At 35.2% G+C, this 20,134-nt stretch overlaps 1 protein-coding gene and 1 long non-coding RNA gene across 2 annotated transcripts; one reads left to right on the top strand and one right to left on the bottom strand.

Annotated features, from left to right (window-relative positions):
* The first annotated feature begins 1,041 nt into the window (after positions 1–1,041).
* Positions 1,042–6,810, top strand: LOC131157052 (uncharacterized). The gene is made up of 2 exons (XR_009137201.1): positions 1,042–1,249; positions 6,635–6,810. It is a non-coding gene; the product is annotated as an uncharacterized LOC131157052 (long non-coding RNA).
* LOC131157051 (uncharacterized) lies at positions 1,353–2,686 on the bottom strand. The gene is made up of 2 exons (XM_058110903.1): positions 2,326–2,686; positions 1,353–1,468 (listed from the first exon to the last, which is right to left on the bottom strand). Exons 1-2 carry the CDS (start codon positions 2,587–2,589, stop codon positions 1,421–1,423), a joined length of 312 nt encoding a protein of 103 aa, XP_057966886.1. The 5' UTR covers positions 2,590–2,686; the 3' UTR covers positions 1,353–1,420.
* Positions 6,811–20,134: the final 13,324 nt, after the last annotated feature.

Genomic DNA, 20,134 nt, shown 5'->3' with positions numbered 1-20,134 from the left:
CTACATTATAAACCTTGTACAACGTTGTTTCATACACACAAAGCACTTTACATTTGTGTCCTTGAGCCAGTTGATAACTTGATAGGTTAAGCTGCAATTCTCTTGACTGACTTCTATTGGTAACTTCTTATCATTGCATGAGATCAATTTTAGGATCAATATATTAGGACCTGCAATTCTCAGTTCTTAATTCCTGTTTTTTTCTGCAGCTAGCTTGGCAGTATATCATCTCCCCCAATGGTCTGTGACATTAACGCCAAAAAAAATTGAATTGTGTGTTTGCGTAATGGTAAAATTGTACGTATTCTTTAGTTCTTTCTCCTCTCCAACTTTCGCATCCGCCATACAGAACTCTGTCCCAGGAATCACCTTCCTCATGGCAGCCATCCTCCGGTAAGACCCTCAATCTGATCAGACACCGCCTAAACTTTCGCCGGAAAACAAACCGGGATATATATTTTTTTAACATGTGTATGTGTTTTTTTGAATTTTGCATAATAGAGCAGGTGCGGTTGAATAGGAAGGACGGGGTGGCGAAGGTGGCGGGGACGGTGCTGTGCGTGGCGGGGCGACGGTGATTACGCTGTACAAGAGGCCGATGATATACAGTCCGGCGTCGCCGCTGCACCAAACGACGCCGCTTTTCCTGGCGCTGGGAGATGCGAAGGGTAAGAACTGGACACTGAGGTGCTATACCTGATTGGGCATTGCCTGTCGAGTTAGCTGGTGCTGCAGGCACCGGTGCTCAAGAAGTAGACCATGAACTGCCTTATTCTTCTGATGCATGCAAATCTCGCTGGATGGAGTAGCGAGATGTGCTAAATCTTGGCCACCCCGCATCAATACATGAATTCTCTTTGTTGTTTAAATCTCGCGGTCCAACGAAATTTTTTTAATATATTTTTTTTAATTCTGGGAATTATTTTTTCAAAAAAGTATTATTTAATATATATATATATATATATATATATATAAAATATTAACTGGAAAAAACTCTCGTCGATCTTCCTATAAATACCCATAAAACCAGTAGTAGCGCTCGCTCTCATCTCCCTCTTTCTCTCTTTTATGATAAAAAAACTGCAGGCGGGCGGCGATGGGGTCGACAACGATCAGAAGAGGGTTGAATGCTCTGCTTGTAGACACGGTTTTGGGGGAGCAGTTGCAAACATGTTTGTATTTATCTAACATTAACAGAGCAAGCTTCCCCAAGGGTTTTGTTTTCGGCACTGCTTCCTCTGCTTTCCAGGTCCATCTCTCTTCTCTTCTGTTTTGTTCTGTTCTACCATTAATCTCCTCGCTCCTTTATTATTAATTTAATTTAATTTCAATTCTTGATTATCATTATTTAACTCTGCCGTATAAGAAATTTTCACAATTTACAAATTTTGTTTAATTTTTTTTCTTGTTGCTCTCGGTGTTACTTGAGCACCAGCACCAGCACCACCAGATTCTTTTGGTCCTTCCACTACAGCCAAAAAAAAAGAAACAGAATTCTAAGTTTATCATAATTAAATGCTCAAAAAAATACTGTTTCATTAGTGAACAGCAGCAGAAATGCAGAAGTGAATGCAATAAAAATTGAAAATATATTTAGCTGACATACTCATATATATATATATATATATATATAGACATTTGTGTGTGCGTGTGTATGTGTGATGCTAATAATTTTCTGCAAATAATAGAATAGATTTATGTGATTTAAATTTTTTCCAATAATCAAAAATATTTATTATTATTTGCACGCTATGCTAGACACAAATTCTTAATTTTACTAAACACACATCCTTACACAGCTTTAAAAGTGACTCTATGGCGGAGATTCTTGTAAATGAGAATTGATTTTTGACCGTTTTCCCCATATTTCTCTCTACACTCTCTTACTAATAGGAGAGAAACTAGCTTCTTTTCTTTTCTCTTCTCTTCTCTTCTCTCCTATAAGTTATTTTACTCTTCTCCACTTCTCTACAACCAAATGGAATATTTGTTTTCTCAAAAAACAGACAAAGATTCACCGCAAGGCGATTCGGTCTAAATGACATCTAAGAGTACGCGTATACTAATCATCTGTCATTCAGCTGATTAATCTAATCAGGGTGAGCCTCGAAGAACTATTTAGCTTATTAAAGTTAAAACCATCAGCTTTTATGTAGGAACTACAACATCAAGTTTCTCTTGCTCACTTTCCTTAAAAAAGAAGCAAAGACCCGACAAAATGCGATTCACCCTATAAAATAAAATGGAAAATAAAACAAAAAATAAATAAATATATAGGCGGGTACATCAAAGCTAAAAACAAAGGCGTCAAAATCGCTGCTTTACCCGACGGCTCCGACTTCGAATTGGTGCTCGCCCCCGGCGTAGCATCGGTGCTCGCCCCTGGCATAGCATCGGTGCTGCTCTTGACCTGCTTGCCTTTGGTAGCAGTAGCAGAAGCAGGCTCAGGCTTTTTCTCCGTGGACTTGGGTGTAGCAGATCCTGACGCAACTTCGGTAGGGTTCGGAGTAGCATCACCGGCTGTCTTTCTTGCCGGAGGGGTCTTCTTTGCAGCGGCTGATTTGGGGGTTTCAGCGTCCTAGTTTTCATGTTGATGAACGGATAAACCCTGAGTTTTTTCCTATTTTATCTTTATTTTAAAATAATAAATTAAACCCTCTTTTGATCCTTGTCGACCCCATCGCCACCCGCCTGCAGTTTCTTTATTATAAGAGAGAGATGAGAGTGAGCGCTGCTGTTGGTTTTATGGGTATTTATAGGAAGATCGACGAAGAGGAGGAAAAACACGCTGGGAGGGGGGAAAGAAATATTCCTTTATGCAAATCTCGTTAGATGTAGCTGCAAGATTTTATTGACCTTATCAGTCATATTAGGTTTGATAATGACAAATGTTCTTAGTATTTGATGACTTTAAAGTTTGTATATATCATACTAAGTTGGATCATATTGATGACATACGGTAACTTGAAGGAGAGGAAGACCTCAACATATTTATTATTTGTTATAATGTTATTTGGTTTGTAATATTTAAATTCAAAATGGTCTGTAATAATGACTGTTCGGTCAACTGACGCCAGGTTTTTAGGCGTAATTAAAAATGCCTTAAAAAGACCGTAGGTCCCAATACTTGCACTTAGGAATGTCTCCATTATCACATATATTATCTGGGGAATCTTATGTTTTGAAAATGAACATAAATATGCAAAATCATATGACTTCGGGCGACCGAACTTGGGTGTTCAAAACACCTCGGTCAACCAAACTATTGGAAAGTCAAAGGATTGACTTGGTTTCAGGCGACCCAACCAAAAATGATTGTATCATCCTTGGGCGACCGAACGTCAATCCTGACTTTTTCCAACAATTCGGCAGCTCGAACTCTTATGTTCAAATATGCCTCAGGCGACCGAATTGGCAAGTTCGGGCTACCGAATTCAAGACCAGGCACCTGAATCTTAGACATTTTGAAAATCGCCTAATTCAGCCACTCGAACCATTTTTCAAGCACCTAAACTTCAAAATTGACTTTTCCCGTTGTGTCTATTCGGGCGACCGAACCTCAAGTTTGGCACCCGAAAACTCTCGGGTTGTTTTATTTTTATCGATATTAAAGAGGGGTAAACAGGGTTAATTTTCTTAATGGGTTTTAAAACAAATTTAATAATACCTTTGGCGTCCCTAACAGTCATAATTTTGCCTATGCCTATATATTCAAGTTCATTTGCTTGGATTAGTGGGGGATTAGCAAATTGATTAGGCAAGAATTCTCTGAAAATTTTCTAAACTCATTCTTTCATTCAAACCCTATACTCTCACATAATACTATTCTTTTGAGAAATCTAGCCTTATGAGAATATCCTTGAGTGATTACTCATTGTCGGTTGTTGCTAGAAACCCTCTTTTATTTCTTGCATACTTGATTTTTAGATTGATGGTTTAGCTTGATTTTTCTCTCGATTTCATTCGATAAATCTTTGGTTTGAAAAATCATATAGTTACGTGAGTTTGCATTATCATTGCAATACTTACTTGAGCTTGCATTTTTTTGTGTGCAAAAATATTTTTTTTTACAAACTTATTTTTTAAATATCTCCTTGTGCTTGAATATTGAGAAAACACTGTTTAGAGACATTTAGAATACTCTTGGTAGAAATCTTTGAAACCCTAGGCTTGTGATTGAGATATATTGATACATAGTTTCAAAGATAGTTTTAGAATATACTCTTGTGCTTGATTGACTATAAACATAATTTTGAGTATTGATTGCACACATAGAGCAACAAGCTTATAGATCTTATCTTGTTGATGTGCATTGATTATACTGTGCGTAGTGGTACATATTCGCTTGTGTAAGAAGCATTTTCATGTACGCAAATTTTTACAATTGTTGTATTCCAGGCGTGGGCTTGAAGAGAGAGACTAGCCCTATGGAATAGTCCTAGATTGGCTTAAACCCAGTTAGGAAAGTTAGGTGCACCATCCTGGTAAGGTGTAGGTTGAGGTCAGCCATACTAATTGACTTGGTTATAAATGGTGCCACTCTACCTGTGAAGTGAGTTTATAGTGGAATCCTTGTGCTGGTGAGCCAAGGCAAGGACGTAGGCACTTTGGCTGAATCCCGAAAACATTTCTTGTGCATGCTTTTAATTTTCGCATTTTAAATTTCAACACATGAATGTTTGTGTTTTACTATTGTGAATGATTGAGTTTATAATTGCATAGATAGACCCTAAGTTGAGTAATACTGTTGCTAGATTAGTTTAACTTAGGAGAAAATTTTTTAATACCCAATTTACCCCCCTCTTGGGAATACACCAAAGTCAATAGATTTGCTAAATCTCGCTGCCCCAACTAGCGAGATTTGGCCGCCACGCGTCAACACATAATTCCCCTTTCCATTTAAATCTCGCTGGACTAAGTAATGAGATTACGTCAGAGTCATTTTGGGAAATATTTTCCCATACAGGATATTATTTAATATATTATTTTAAAATATAGATTAAATAGGAAAAAACTCTATTTTGCTTAGCCCGTTTAGTATAAAAATTTTATTAAAAAAAAGTTGTCAACTTATTTAAATTAAATAAATATTAGCACACAAGCCGAATTAAACACAAAATATTTATTTATAACATCTAGATCAATGAAATATTATTTTCAAATTTTGAAATTTATTTTAGATCAAATTTTTTTTTTTAAAGAAAAATTTCTAGTCAATTGTGTCATTATATATATATATATATATATATATATATATATATGTATAATATACAATGAAAATTTTTTTTATCTATATAAAAATTAAAAAGAGAAATGCATGCACATACCAAATATCAATTTATACTTGGCTATGATTATCAAAACTTCACCAATATATGCTATATATTTTTGAATTTTTTTTATATTCATACAAGCTTATGAAATTGATATTAAAAATGTAATATAAACTTCTATCCAAAAGATGTAATCCTCAAATTTAGTTTTCACTGAACAAACCAATTGTAACTATAAGTTAAAGATCGGCTAAATTTAAACTTTTGATCAAATGAATTGTTAGCCTCAAGATTTCATTAAACTGAATTTGATGATGACAAACTATTTTGAAATAATGACTTTGTATTTAACGCTGTGTTTTAATATATTTCAAGTCATTAGAGTTAAAGAATTGAGCGAACATGAAGAGTTTGTTATTTTAATTTTTTAATGTTTTTTTCTCCTAATTATATTGTATTATAACTTGTATATCTTTAAAAATATGAAGGTCGTGACACAAAAAACAACTAAACTATGAAAAACAAACAAAACTGAAAGACTATTTCGAATTGCCTTGCCAAGGTGGTCTACCGTCCAGGAGGGGCGATCAACCAGTCTAGGCAAAATTGCCCAAACAATCGATCAGCGTAGGTAGCAAGTTTGAGTGGTTGATCGATTTTGCTTTTTAAAGACTTCGACGGTTAGTTTTTCTCTATAGTTGCTATTACTTGATCATATTGGCTTGTGACCCAAGTCGGCCACCTTGAACAGAGAAGTGACTCTAATGGGCTAAAAATGGCTAGTTTTGCTACAATATTTATATATATTTGCCCATTTAAGATTAATAAATTTTAGAGAACATATTTATATTACATTTCCAAGTATTCAACCTCTTTCTCTCTCGTTTAATCTCTTTGTGCCTTAACTTGATCATTTTGAAAGATCATAGACAAAACCCTTGCGTCATTAGTTGTTTATTCTTTGAAAGTTGTATTGATTAAGTTTCAACTTGTATATCCTTCATAGTGAAGAAATTTCTCTTACGATCATTCTTGTATTTGGTTTTATTGTCTTTGTATAAAATAAGGACCTGTGCTTCTTTGTCTTGTTTTCATGCAAAACAAGGGATGTATTGGTGTCCTTATCATTGTTAAAGTAAAGAGATTATTATAACGTCAAGGTGGTTGATGTTGAGAGAGTGAACGTAAGCTGGATTGTCAAACCACTATAAAAGTGTTTGAATCTCTCTTTCTTACTTTCCTTAATTTAATTGTTTTATTTGTATATTTTTTTGGGTTTCAATTTTGTTGACCTTATGGGTCATACCCTGTTTTGATTATGACAAATACGATATTTAATGATTTGATGAGTTTGTGTGCAGGACTGATCGAACGTATAATATGGTGCACGCACACGACACATGAAGTGAAGACCTGAAGACCCTATTTATGTTGTATTGTAATTTAATCATTCATTTGGGTCTGTAATAGTAATTAGGAGAACACGATCTGTAATAATTAATGCCTTACCTGCATGGAAGGATCGATAAGCTCAAGACCATAAATGTCCTTAGGGAACACTCTTGTTGACTGACACCATATTTTTTTGGTGTCTTGAAAAAAGCCTAGAAATGACCCTAGGACACTCACTCATGCATATATTTGAATGGTCATTTAAATAGGTTGTTTGCATGATTAAAAGGGACCAAAATGTTCTAAATAGGTACTTTCGGTCGACCGTACTTCACAATACAAATATTCCCGGTCGACCGAACCTAGACCTGGTCAACCGTTTGACCACTATACGGTCGATCGAACCATTATAGTTCAAAATCCCCGGTTAACCGAAACCTCCCTGGGTCAAAGTTTGACCATTTGGTCAACCGAACCAGTTTGTTCACAAATCCATGGTCGACCGAAACCCTCCCGAGTCAAAGTTTGATCACCTGGTCGACCGAACCAGGTAGTTCAAAAGGCCCTGGTCGATCGAAACCTCCTTAGGTCAAAAGTTTGACCACCTGGTCGACTGAACCAAGTAGGTCATAAGACCCTGGTCGACCGAAACCCACTGGGGTCAAAAGTTTGACCATCTGGTTGACCGACCCTTTTTGTACTCCAACTACCTAATCAATCGAAGGGTCCTTGGGAGAACTTTCAGCAGTTTGGTCAACCGAACCAGCCAGTTCAAAATGGCTTGGTCGACCGAACCTCAGAAAATTGAGAAATCTTCTTCTCCTGGTCGACCAAGACCTCAGTTCAAAAGTCCCCTGGTCGACTGAACCATATGAGACCTGGTCGACCGAACTTGTTCTGGTCGACCGGACCTCTCGAGTTGCCCCATATTTTTTACCGCAGTTAACTTTTTAAAATAGGGTTAATTAGGGTTAAATTGGTTTAAAACTATATTAATAATACCCTACATGTCCTAACGGCTATAATTTTTCCTATCTCTATATATAGGGCTTCATTTGCAAAAATTAGTAAGAAGATTAGAAAAACAATTAGCAAAAAATCCTCTGATTCTCAAAAGCTCTATTTCTCACATCCAAGCCTTATTTCTTCATTCTTACTCATCCTCATTGCAAATCTTGTTAAGTAAAAGTGCTATTGTGAGTATCTAGTAAAGCTTACACTCTCGCTAGTTTTAGAATCTTTGATATATATTTTTATCCGAGAGTAAGCTTGAAGTTTTTCTAGGAGACTTCATTAATAAGTCTTCCGTAGGAAAACTTCGTAGAACTTGTGAGTTTTGCATAATCATTGCAATACTCGAGTTCGTATTGCTTCTTGTTTGTGAAATAAATTTTTACGAACCATTCTCAAATATCCTGTGTGCTTATTTTTGAGAAAAATACTTTTGGGATATTTTGCTTGTGAAGATCTTTGTTATTGCACCTTTTGATTGATAATATTATCTTGACTCAAAGATCAAATATTTTACAAACAAATTTCAAATATCTCTTGTGATTTATCTTGAGAAAAATATTTTGAAATCTTTATTAGCATATTGAAGATCTTTGTTGCTATATCTTTTTATCTTGATACAAAGATCAAATAAATTTTTGCAAATCATTTTTAAATATCTCTTGTAGTTTATATTGAGAAATATTATTTGTTGAGATATTTGAAGTGTGCTTGTGATCTTTGTTGGTGCATTGTGATTAAAATATTATTTGACACAAAGATCCTATCATTTACACTCTCATGCACTAATTGCCATATTTGCATAAATATTTGAGAGTAGACACTTAGACTACATCGAGCTTATCAAATTTTATCTTTTGGTAGTGTATTGATTATACTGTGCGTAACTGGGTACATATCTGCTTTACACGAAAGGACAATCACTGTACCATTTGTTGTATTTCAAAACTGTTGTATTTTCAGGCACGGGCCTGAAGAGGGAGACTAGCTCTGGAATAGTCCCGGATTGGCTTAGACCCCATTAGGAAAGCTAGGTGCGTCGTCCTGTTAAGGCGTGTAGGTTGAGGTTAGCCCCGCTAATTGACTTGGTTAAAGTTGAGGTCAGCCCTATGTTAATTTGACCTGGTTGTTTAGGTGCCACTCCACCAGTTAAGTGAGCCTATAGTGGTAATCCTTGTGCTTGTTGGCCAAGGTGGGGACGTAGGCAATTTGGCCGAACCTCGATAACATTTCTGGGTGTCGTCTTTTTTATTACTTTATTGTGTATGCCTAGTTAAACGTTTATTGCAATTTAAATTTCATTGTATATTTACATTGATTTATTTTACATGCACTAGATTGACCTTAAGTTTGTGTAATACTATTGTTAGTGGTTTGACCTAAGACAATAAATTTTAAAATACCAATTCACCCCCCTCTTGGGATTGCACCAAAGCTAACAAATTTATTTTAAATTTGATAATCAAACACGTAATTTTTGTTAAACTAATTTACCTCCCTTGTGTTGTCACTTTGGCTAAAAATTGATAGTAGAGCTTAGCTCTAAATTATTAGACTTTACCATTTTAGAGAAGATCTATGACAACCAAAACTTTGCACTTTGATTTAAGTGGCCTTCTGGACTCATTCTTTAATGAAAATAATTTTTCTAATTAGAAAAATAGGACAAGCATATACTTTCAAATTCTTGATTTTGAAATATGAGATATTATAAAAAAAAATGGATGCATTATTTCAGCGATGGTGGAAAATGATGTTGCAAAGCCTCAACCTAGATTTACATAAGATGGAAATGAAAGACAATAACATACCATTAATGCAATAGTTATGCACATATATTGTGTTTTTGACTGCAATGAATTTGATAAAATATCCATTTGTGATAATACACATGCTCTTGAACTTTTACATGATAATACACATGATGAAATATATGTTATTTTGTTAACTAATGAATGTAATATGGTTAAAATGGAGGCAAAGGAGAAAGAAGAGGATGAAGTGGGAAATCATTTTCATAGCCATTGAAGACAAAGAGGAGGTATAGGATTCCACTCTTAATGTTAATCCTTTGTATGATGAGTTATTAATGCTTTGAATGAAATGCTTAAATTTATTCAAAGCATTGGTATTAAATACAAAAACCTCAAGAGAAAGTTGAATATTTTGTCTAGTGAATATAAGTTTTAGAAAAAGGAGAATGAAAATTTGAAAGCTAAAATTATATATAGTTATTCCACAAATGATTTGAGATTGGAAAATGAAATTTTAAGAAGGAAAATTGAAAATTTCAATCATATTCTTCCAAAAATTGCACAAGTAAAAGAAAACTTTGATAAAATTTTAATCAATCAACATGGTGTTTTTGACAAATTTAATAATAGATAGTATCCATACAAAAGAACTTTTTATGTTTAAAAGATATGAATACGAAAAGCAACTAAATTAATTTCACATGGTAATAACCTTAAATTTGGAACTTAATTGATAATAATTTTTGAAAAATAAAACCATTTGGACTTTTGAATTCAAACTTGTCATTTTTTTTCAAACTAATTGTTTATGCTTGAGGTTTCGTCCTACACAAGGGGACAATTGTTTTGAACTTGGGTTTTTGTTTTCCCTTAAAATGTTTGAATAAAAGTCAATGGATATATTTGTTTATATGATATTTTGTGCAAATCAATTCCTATCTTTAGAAATTTTAAATGAAATTTATGATTTTTTGGGTTGTTATCATTATTTGAGGATAAATAGAAATTTTATCAAATGATGAGCATGTTGTTTAAAAATTGAAATGTCTTATGTTGAAATGTCTATTGTTAAACCTTACTTAAATTTTGAATATGCATATTGAATATTTTGTTGATAATGTTGAAAGTATTGAATATTTTGATGATTTGTAAAATGAAGTGAGAATTAAGCATATTGAATCATTTGTTAAGAAATTGAGCATGTTGAGTTGAGCATGTAGAGACCTATAAAAGTAATAACAATGAAAATAATAAAGGAAAAAGGAAGAAAAAAGAGAAAAAGAAAAGAGAGAGAAAGAAAATAAGAAGGAAGAAAAATTCGCAGGGGCAAAACAGTAGGGACTCGTTGATGAGTGCCCTGTGCTCATCGACGAGGAGATCCCGAGATCCAGGAAATCTTAGATTTAAAAGCTCGTTGATAAACCCATTGTTCTCGTCGACGAGTGTCCTTCTTTGACTCGTCGAAGAATTTTCTGTTCTCGTCGACGAGTACACATGGACCAGTAGCCTATAAATAGGCTTTAAGTCATTTTTCCGTGAAAAAAAAATCACTCTCCCTCTAGGGCTTCGACCTCAACTCTCTCTCTCTCTCTCTCTCTCTCTCTCTCTCTCTCTCTCTCTTTTTGATTTTGGCCCGGTTTCAGTCTGATTCGATGATCAGACATCACCACGAGATTCTAGAGACGATTCTCTGCAAGTTATCCAAAGCGGTTTTGCAGTTTAGGCTTCCCGAACACCACTCCAAAGTTGAGGTAAGGGTGTTAAATGTTGGTATTTAATTGATTAAATGGATTTTATGGACCTAGAAATATTTAAATGATTATAATCCTGGGATTGAATTGATTGAACTTGGAAAAATGTGAATTTCAGGGTTTTGAGATCCGTATGCCACAGGTGAGGGTATGGAGATTTTTAGCAGACTTCTCAGTAAGCAGGTAAGGGGAATAAATTATAACATGTATTTTGGGAAAATTAATTGTTGAGTAAGGATATGAAAATGAGAATATGGTATTTAGTTTTGAAAAACAATGACATAGATATTTTCCCTGTGATCATTATATTATGATTATAAATTAAACTGTGTGGCATGAGAAATATGAAATAATGATTTTATACTGGGAATGTGATTAAAATTGAAATATGTGATTTGTACTGAGAAATGAGACTATGATATATATTGAAATGTTTTATACAGGTATGAAGATATGGGAAACCCAGTATTGTTTTTATATGTAAGTATGATGATATGAGATTTATATACAAAAATGATGAAAAGTCAAACACAGATATGCTTTTACTGGGAAATAATGAAATGTGATATATGGATATGTGTTCAGTGAGAAACAATGAAATATGGTATATAGAGATGTTTATATAGAAAAGTGGAATTGATATATATACAGTTGTGAAATAAGATAAATACAAAAATGATGAGATATACACATAAATGTTGTGAATTATATAGATATGGTACTCTGAAATAAATATAAATGATGAGAATTGTATAGATATGATGAGATATACAGACATAGAAATATGAATACAGAAAGCTGGAAATGAGAACTCTAATGGACCATAGTTGTTCAGAGAGCTCGGTACCATTGCTAGCATGGTGATTAGTGCAACCACACGTTTGGTACAGAGTGTGGCAAGAGAGTCAATTGGGTCTGTGAAGGGTGGTGTTACCTCCTAGGATCCAGACTAGGATTGGGTAGGCCAATCGTATTATAGACACGTTCTCCGTTTTGATCTAACTAGGTAGGCCAACTGCGGTTAGGTCCAGCCTTCGGGCCGCACAACCTGGTCATGTGGGATGAATACATAACGATGAGATTGGAATATCCTCAGAATGGTTACTCATTACAGACACGATAATTGCGATACAGATATGATAAACAACCATGAGCTATAGACACGTTATGTTGTATACAGATGCTCACGAGTTAGGACTTGTTTATGAAAAGTGAAATGAAAGATAATTGTATATCTCAGAGGTGTTGATCAACCATGAGTTACAGACAAGTTGTGCTATATACAGGTGGATACTCATAAGCTAGGATATTACTATGGGAAATGGAAATTTATGAAAAGACATTGATTTATGAATACACAGAAATGAAAGCCTATGAAAGCCATTGAAATATGAATATGATGTTGGTTTTTTGGGTCTGATCTCTGTTTTGATGCTAACAAACACAAGCGTCTCTTATATGTTTGTTTTAGTGTGTGAGTAGGTATAATTCAGGTCACACATAAGATCAAGAGAACATGGAAGCCAAGACAGGAGTTAAAGCTCAAATTTGACATATTCCATGATGTCAAAGAGCAAAGGAGAAGAAGAAGACATAATATTTCTTTTGTAATTGCATTTATTTTTGTATTTTGGTCTATAATAATGCATGCATCTGCATGATATGATTATTTGTTCAGACAGGGCCATAGATTGACCATAGGGAGCCATATGATCGTAAGGTGACCTTAGGGATCATCTTCGGTCGACTGAAGTCTAATTTTTTGGGTTAACTCAGTTGGCCATAGATTGGCCTTAGGAGACTTAAAATTTTGGAAGACAAACCTTTTCATAAAATCCAAAATCATATAAAAGGTTTAAATGATTTAAGGTAAAAAATTGGGCTTCGAGCGATCGAACTTTGATAGTTAAAATAGTTCGAGCGACCGAACTAGCTGGAGGTCAATTTGTTAACTAAGGCTTGGACGACCATCCCAGGTTTGAACTAAACGTAACCAGGCGACTGAACTCCTAAAGTAACTTTTTTCACTGTCCCTGTGCGCCCAAACTCTAAGTTAAAAAAAACCCCAAGCGACCGAAGTATAAAGTTCGGCAAATCGAACTGTTCACCAAGCGACCGAATCTCAAGTGTTTGGAAAATCGCCTTGGCTCAGCCATCCGAACTTTCCCTCGGGCACTGAACCTAAAAAAGTAACTTTTCTATCTGTGCCTGTTCAAGCGACCGAACTCTCGGGTTGCCAATTTTTTACCGGGGTAATTAGGGTTAAAACTCAATTAAAACATTTCCAAAGTTCCTAATTTGTCCCCAATGGTCATATTTTGTTGAAAAGCTATAAATACCGTTTCATAACTTAGATTAGCAACTTTGATTGCAAACTTTTCTTTCTAATTTTATCTTAATCAAAGTTCCCCCAAAACATGTTTTTATTGCAAAACTCTTTTCTTGGGGCAAATATTTTACTCTCAAAAACTCTTTTTCATTCATTTATAAATCATTTTTACAAGAGAATAATTTGGATAGGCATTTTTGTTGTGCAAAATCATTTGAAACCAAAACCTTAGGTTCTCCAGTTTGTTCTTGAGAAATATTGTTCGAAGAAAATCTTTTGTAGGGTTTAAATCTTTGAAGCTTTTTGTCATATACATTCTTTTCAAAGATTGCAAAATTATCTTTAGAAAAGCACCCTTACTCTACTAAGCATAACTCATATCATATTAAAGTGCATTGTAGAGCTTCAACGTGTACATCTTTGCTTGTATTTACAGAAATATTTTTATGTACAAAAATGATTTTATTATACCGGTTGGGTTCATCCCATTAATTGAACTGGAGAGTCTCAGCCCCGTAAGTGAGATCTGTTCGATTTAGTCCGAAAATTGAACTGGGGAGTTTTAGCCCCGTAAGTGAGACAAGTTGGGCTCGACCTTGTAATTGAGCTGGGGTTTTTCTCGCCTTGTAAGGAGAGGATGTAAACGACTTCTGCTCCTCCCATTTAAGTGAGTAGGTTTAGTGTAATCCTTGGTGGGTATGCTCAAAGCGGGGTCATAGGCTGGTTTAGTCGAACCTTGATAACAAATATCGTGTGTCGCTCTCTCCTTATCTCATTTACTTTCTACTCTTTAATTTTAGTATGTGTATACCTGTTTATGTTTTGTTATAACTATCTTACATGCACACATAATTAATTAAAATGAGATATACAACACACGTGTATGTGTGCACACATTGTTCACTTACTTTACATACATGTTTTATTTCAAATGAGATATAAGATGTGGTGAATTGGTGTAATAGTTTAAATTAGCGAAAAAGTTTTAAATGTCCAATTCACCCCTCCTTTTGAGATCACACCAATTCCAAATAGAAGCTTATAAAAATATGTTCTTACATATATATATGATTATGAGTACATAGCTATATATATACATTCCTAGTTGATATAATTATTTGAATGAACGTGTTAGTATATAATAGAACTCATATTGCCACACACTATGAATAATTTATTTTGCCTTACTGAGAGGTGTCTTATCCAGAATCTAAACATATCAAAGAATCAGGACAGACCAACAGAGAGAGCTTCGAGGTAGAGGAGATCACGTTACCTTAGTAGTCTGGGTAAGTGTTTGAGTTAGGGGATGTGTTTTGTGTAACCCCTAGACTATTTTATAGATTTTTGGGGGTGTATATGCATATATGAGTATAGGTCTTAGCACTCTGGTATTGTATAGAAATTTAGATGGTATTGTATATTGGGCTCATACATTGTATGTAATCCACTGTGTGGATAATAGGTTGGTGGACTGATTACCCGGTACCCACTTCGGGTCGGGTTATGTATGATATACGGTATTAGAGTTAGTTGATAGGTGATGATTGATTATTTCTGTTTATTTTTTTTAAAAAAAATGATAGAAAATTAGGGCGTCACAAAGCACATTGAATATCTTGTTATGCATACTGAACTTATTAGAATATCTTATTATGAAATTTAAGCATACTATTATTTAAATTGAGTTTGATGAAATATCTTTAATAAAAATTGATCATATTAAACATTTTGTTGTTTCTTGATGAAATTTTGTAACAACCCAGAAAATTTTAAATAATTTAAAATTATAAGAAGATAAAAGGGGAGGAGGAATAAGTTGGAAAAGGGTGTGGCAACAAGCATTCGTCGACGAATGGATTGGTCTTGTTGACGAATATTCTTCTTAACTCGTCGATGAGGGTACGTGTCTCGTCGACGAGCAATTACCAAGAGGGGGTTTTTCATGAACTGAAATTCGTCGACGAGTTCACTATCTCGTCGCCAAATTTTGTACAGGACTCGTCAACGACTCGACGTGTCTCGCCGACGAATCCCTGTGTATAAAAAGTGGAATTCTTTCATTCCAACGAGAAAATTTTGCATGTTCCCCTTCTCTCTCTAGAAATTCGACACAACCACCTTCTCTCTTCGATTTCGGGCTGGATTTCCGCCGGTTCGACAATCGGAGGCCACCACCACACTCCTGGAAGAATTCTCTACAAATCTACTGGAGTGGATCGTCGGTGGGACTAGTTAGGAATTCATCCCAGATTTAAGGTAAGACTTTTTATGTAAAATTTGGCTTTACCCTAGTTGTAGGAAATATTATATGCGAAGAAATACTGAAGTTTAGTTCTGAGAGATGTGTTTTTCAAGGGGTTGAACGGGGAACCCTGCGGGTGCGGGACTGGTTATTTTAGGAGGCTTTTCAAGAATTTGGTAAGGGGAAATATTTTATAATAGCTTTTTCATAATTATAAACAACTAGTTTTGAGTATAAATTCTTATATACATACAGGTATAATTTTCTAAACTTTGTTGGTATGGAAAATAATGTTTTTGATAGATAAATTATATTGGGAAAAATTTGTGTGGTTGAAACCATTTTTTTTGTTTTTGCTAATTAAATGATTGTGATTTATGTGGAATGAAGAATTATCGAGACTGCAAATATTGTTGGCTGTGAAGTCTGCCTGGTTGAATATACTGATTGATTGTGGATATTGAAGTTGTATAAACTGTGGTAGTATTGTGGATGTGTGGCATGATTGGTTTGCGAATGACTTGTGATGGGGTTCATGTAAAGTGCAACATAGCGTTGGCAGTGGTATGAGGAGGTCGTTATATCGTACCTGGTATAGTCGTTATATAACGTGGGCAGTGGTATGAGGAGGTCGTTATATGAACATTTATATTGGGAGGTAAACATTGGCAGTGGTATGAGGAGATTGTTTACCTATTTACTATGAATGGAGAAGTTGTTTTGTAACCTGTATGGTTTGATTAGTCATGTGTGGACCAGTCTTGTGTGGACATTGATGCTGTATGGTTTGATTAGTCCTGTGTGGACATTGATGTGGTGTGACTTGATTAGTCTTGTGTGGACATTGATGATGTTTGGTTTGATTAGTCCTGTGTGGACATTGATGGTGTGTGACTTGATTAGTCCTGTGTGGACCAATCTTGTGTGGACAATGATGTTGTGTGATTTGATTATGTGTGGATTGATTATGATATGAGTGTATGTGGTAAATTTCATGAAGCGATTGTGTTAGCTGTGTTATGACTTTTAATTAATTAAGTATTTTGGGTAAAGTAGATTATTCCACCCGAGAGCTTTCTGAGGAAGGCGAGTACTCTGGTAATTATTGATGGATACCAGGGTAGAGGGAAGTCACTTGTATCAGCGGGTGATCTTCCCCATTCTCAGTGTTTTACCTGGATACATATCCCGAGGGCTTACTCGGAAAGGTGAGTGCCCTGGTGTTAGCACTAGAGTAGAGGGAACCTATTTGTATGGGCGGGTAGATTTCCCTATTCTCGAAAATTAACAATAAAATCATGATGGTTGAGAATATGCGAATGGACGATAATGACGTTGATCTTGTGTGTTTGTGGGTATGACAACTGGGTTACTTGTGATTTGTGTGTACACTTTAGATGGATATTTTAATTGTATTATAAACACTTTAGCCACACACTATTATAAACTATTTCTTCCTTGCTGAGAGGTGTTTCACCCCGTCAATTGTTAAATTTTTTTCAGGTTATCCAGGAGATCGGACTTAGATAGCTCCAGGGCAGGGTAGTTTTGTGAGTGAGACTTAACTGGTTATGTTTTAGTTTTTATGTATTATTAAATCTCTATCAGGTTTTGTGTTAAGAGAACGTGGATGTGTGAAATGATTTTGATGATGTATAGTTATAGAACTCTGGTATATTATGTTCGAGGGTTGCTTTATTATTTTCCGCTGCATTAATGGTATTAGAGACATGTGTCGTCTTCATAACACTCCGGGCCCCACGTGGCGGGTCTAGGGTGTTACATAAAAAATATTTTTTGATGGATTTGATTTGTGAGACTCCTCCCTTCTAAAAACTTTTGATATTAATAAGGGGGAACAAGCATAAGTGAAAATAGTTCTGGAAATATGAGCATGATTGTGAGTAATTTTGAAAATGACGGTGGTTGATTGAAAATTTGAAATGATTATTGTGAAAATTGAACCTTTTGAAAATCATGGTCCTTGTTAAATTATTGAAAATCTTAGATGACTTAAAATATTGAACATCTTTGATTTTGCATTGGGTTTCAAACTTAAAATTTGTGTTTGATTGGATTTTAAAATTAAAAATATCTTTTTTGCAAAATTTATGCCCCCACTTTTTCCTTTTGATAATGACAAAGGGGGAGAAATATTTCAAGCATGAAAAGTTTTTAACTTAATTGCCTTTATATTTTAAATGGTTTATGATTGGTAATAATTGGTATCATTTTTTTAAAAATAACTTATGATTATGCAACAGTTGGTTTCAATTTTTTGTCGTAACTTTGACCATGTGAAATTCTAAAATTATTTTTGAATATGTGAAGCATGTTGGTTGATGTGTTCATAAAATATGCTATTTTAGCCCCCCATTTACCTATGTGATATTCTTATTGACTTTGTAATGATCCCTTCTTATCATTGTTCAGAGTTACATGTGGTATGTTTCATGTTTAAGGAAATTGGAGCTTAAATCAAGAAGTTAAGTAGTGTAAGGAGTCAATGCAAAAATGTGGAAGCACAAGGCTCGACCAAGTGGTCGACTAAGTATCCAAGGCCTGAAATCAACTACAGTAGCATGACCTTGATCGACTATGTGGGGTGACTAAGTAGTCACAAGGGGTGACTAGGTCTAGTTAGAAGACTTCAAAGTGTTGGTTAACAAGAAGATTCGCAGAATGCCTTGACCAGGGCGAGACCAAGAGACCTTGGAAGTGCAACTAGGTCGATGATGCCATCAGCTGAACAAAGAAGTAATTGAAGATTTTCCAAAATGTCTCGACCAGGGCGCAACCAAGAGAACTTGGGGTGTGACCAGGTTGGCTGTTATCGAGTTCAAAAATCTATTGCGAGAGATTTTTGGCGAAAGTTTCCTGATTTGAATTTCAATGCGTGTATACCCTAATGTGTATAAAATCAAACTTTGAACAGATGTTTAGGGGTTCCTCTTTGGTCCCTTGAGCCCCTTGAGTTTTGTTGGGTGCCAATTTAGATTAGTTTTATTTTACTTGTCAATTTACATTGCTTTGTTTAATTTCAAGTTGTAAGTTCAATTGTAATTCAATTCCTGCTTTGTTTCAATTCCAAATTTCAATAAAAGTCATGCTTTCAATTTCATTTTGTAATACCTTGTCTTCTTGTTTAATTTCAAGCACTATGAGTGGCTAATTTACTTGGTTCTCTGGTTGTGCTGAAATCCTAGGTTAGAATAGCATAGCTAGGATTCAATCAATTATGCATAATAGGGTACAATTGCTATAGGGTATATGTCGTTCTCCTGATCATGCTCCGGACGATTGGTGCGAACCCAGCTATGCTATGTTACTTGATCGGATTGCTTGACCGTTGAAACCCTAGTATGAATAATTGGCCGAACCTAGTTATTGCATATCAACCAAGGTGGATTCATAACCAAAGACTTGCTTTTCTATAAGAATTTCAATTCAAATTTGATTGCTTTAGTAGTTTAATAGAAAAACCAAAATCAACCTTTTCTTCTTGTTGCAACGTAGTTAACGAAGTTAACTTGGTAAACCGCTGCACTGTAGTCCCTGAGGATCGACACCCAACTTACTCATTGTTCTACTGAACTTGGGATTAGTTAGGTTATAAATTTATCTTTGGTAGTTAAGGACCCAAGCCTTGGCGAGCCTATCAAATTTTGGCGCCGTTGTTGGGGACTTAGTTACGGTAGTGAGCCAAAGCTTAGTGTAGTTTACTATGTGATTTTTTTTTCTTTTGTTTTTATTTTTTTGTTTGCTATTTGAAGTATTGATTTTCTATGCTAAAGAGTTGTATGCAGGGTTTGAGATCTTTGGATCCCGAATTAGTACCTATAGACCTTGAGATTGAGAGATCTCGTAGGTGGCTAAGAAATCCACTTCTAGTCCAGAGTTAGCTGAGTCCTCTAATTCTAAAGCCATGGCTGAACACCAACCGGTTCCCGCTTTCCATAATCAAAACACAAACCTAGAACCTCTTGCTCCCCATCGACCTGTGGTGGAGGAGTAACCACTTCGGCTTTTGAGGGACTACTTCACGCCCAATGCATACACATTGTCGTCTTGCATCTGGTTCTCGGATGTTGAGGTGGCGCAATTTGAAATCAAGACTTCCACCATCTTGATGCTTCCCAACTTCTTTAGGAATTCAACTAAAAATCCATATAAGCATATGAATGAGTTCCTCAAAATTTGCTCCACCATTCGCATATCCAACTTTGGTGACGATGCTCTTCGCCTTAGGCTATTTCCATTCTCTTTGAATGATAAAGCCAAATATTGACTGAATTCTTTAGAGCCAAACTCGGCGACCACCTAAGCCACCATGCAACATGAATTCCTCAAAAATTACTTCCCTATCGGGAAGACTAACC

Source organism: Malania oleifera, chromosome 6, assembly GCF_029873635.1.
Source record: "Malania oleifera isolate guangnan ecotype guangnan chromosome 6, ASM2987363v1, whole genome shotgun sequence".
Taxonomy (NCBI): Eukaryota; Viridiplantae; Streptophyta; class Magnoliopsida; order Santalales; family Ximeniaceae; genus Malania; species Malania oleifera.
Note: the sequence above shows the minus strand (reverse complement) of the source record. Positions and strands in the feature narration are given on the sequence as shown.

Bases quoted from the DNA above. Each gene is read 5' to 3' on its own strand.
- LOC131157051 (XM_058110903.1), bottom strand. From the start codon at position 2,589: ATGAAAACTAGGACGCTGAAACCCCCAAATCAGCCGCTGCAAAGAAGA. The intron at 1,469-2,325 runs GTAAAGCAGCGA...TTTTGGCTGTAG, and splicing joins TTCGAAGTCGGAGCCGTCGG to TGGAAGGACCAAAAGAATCT.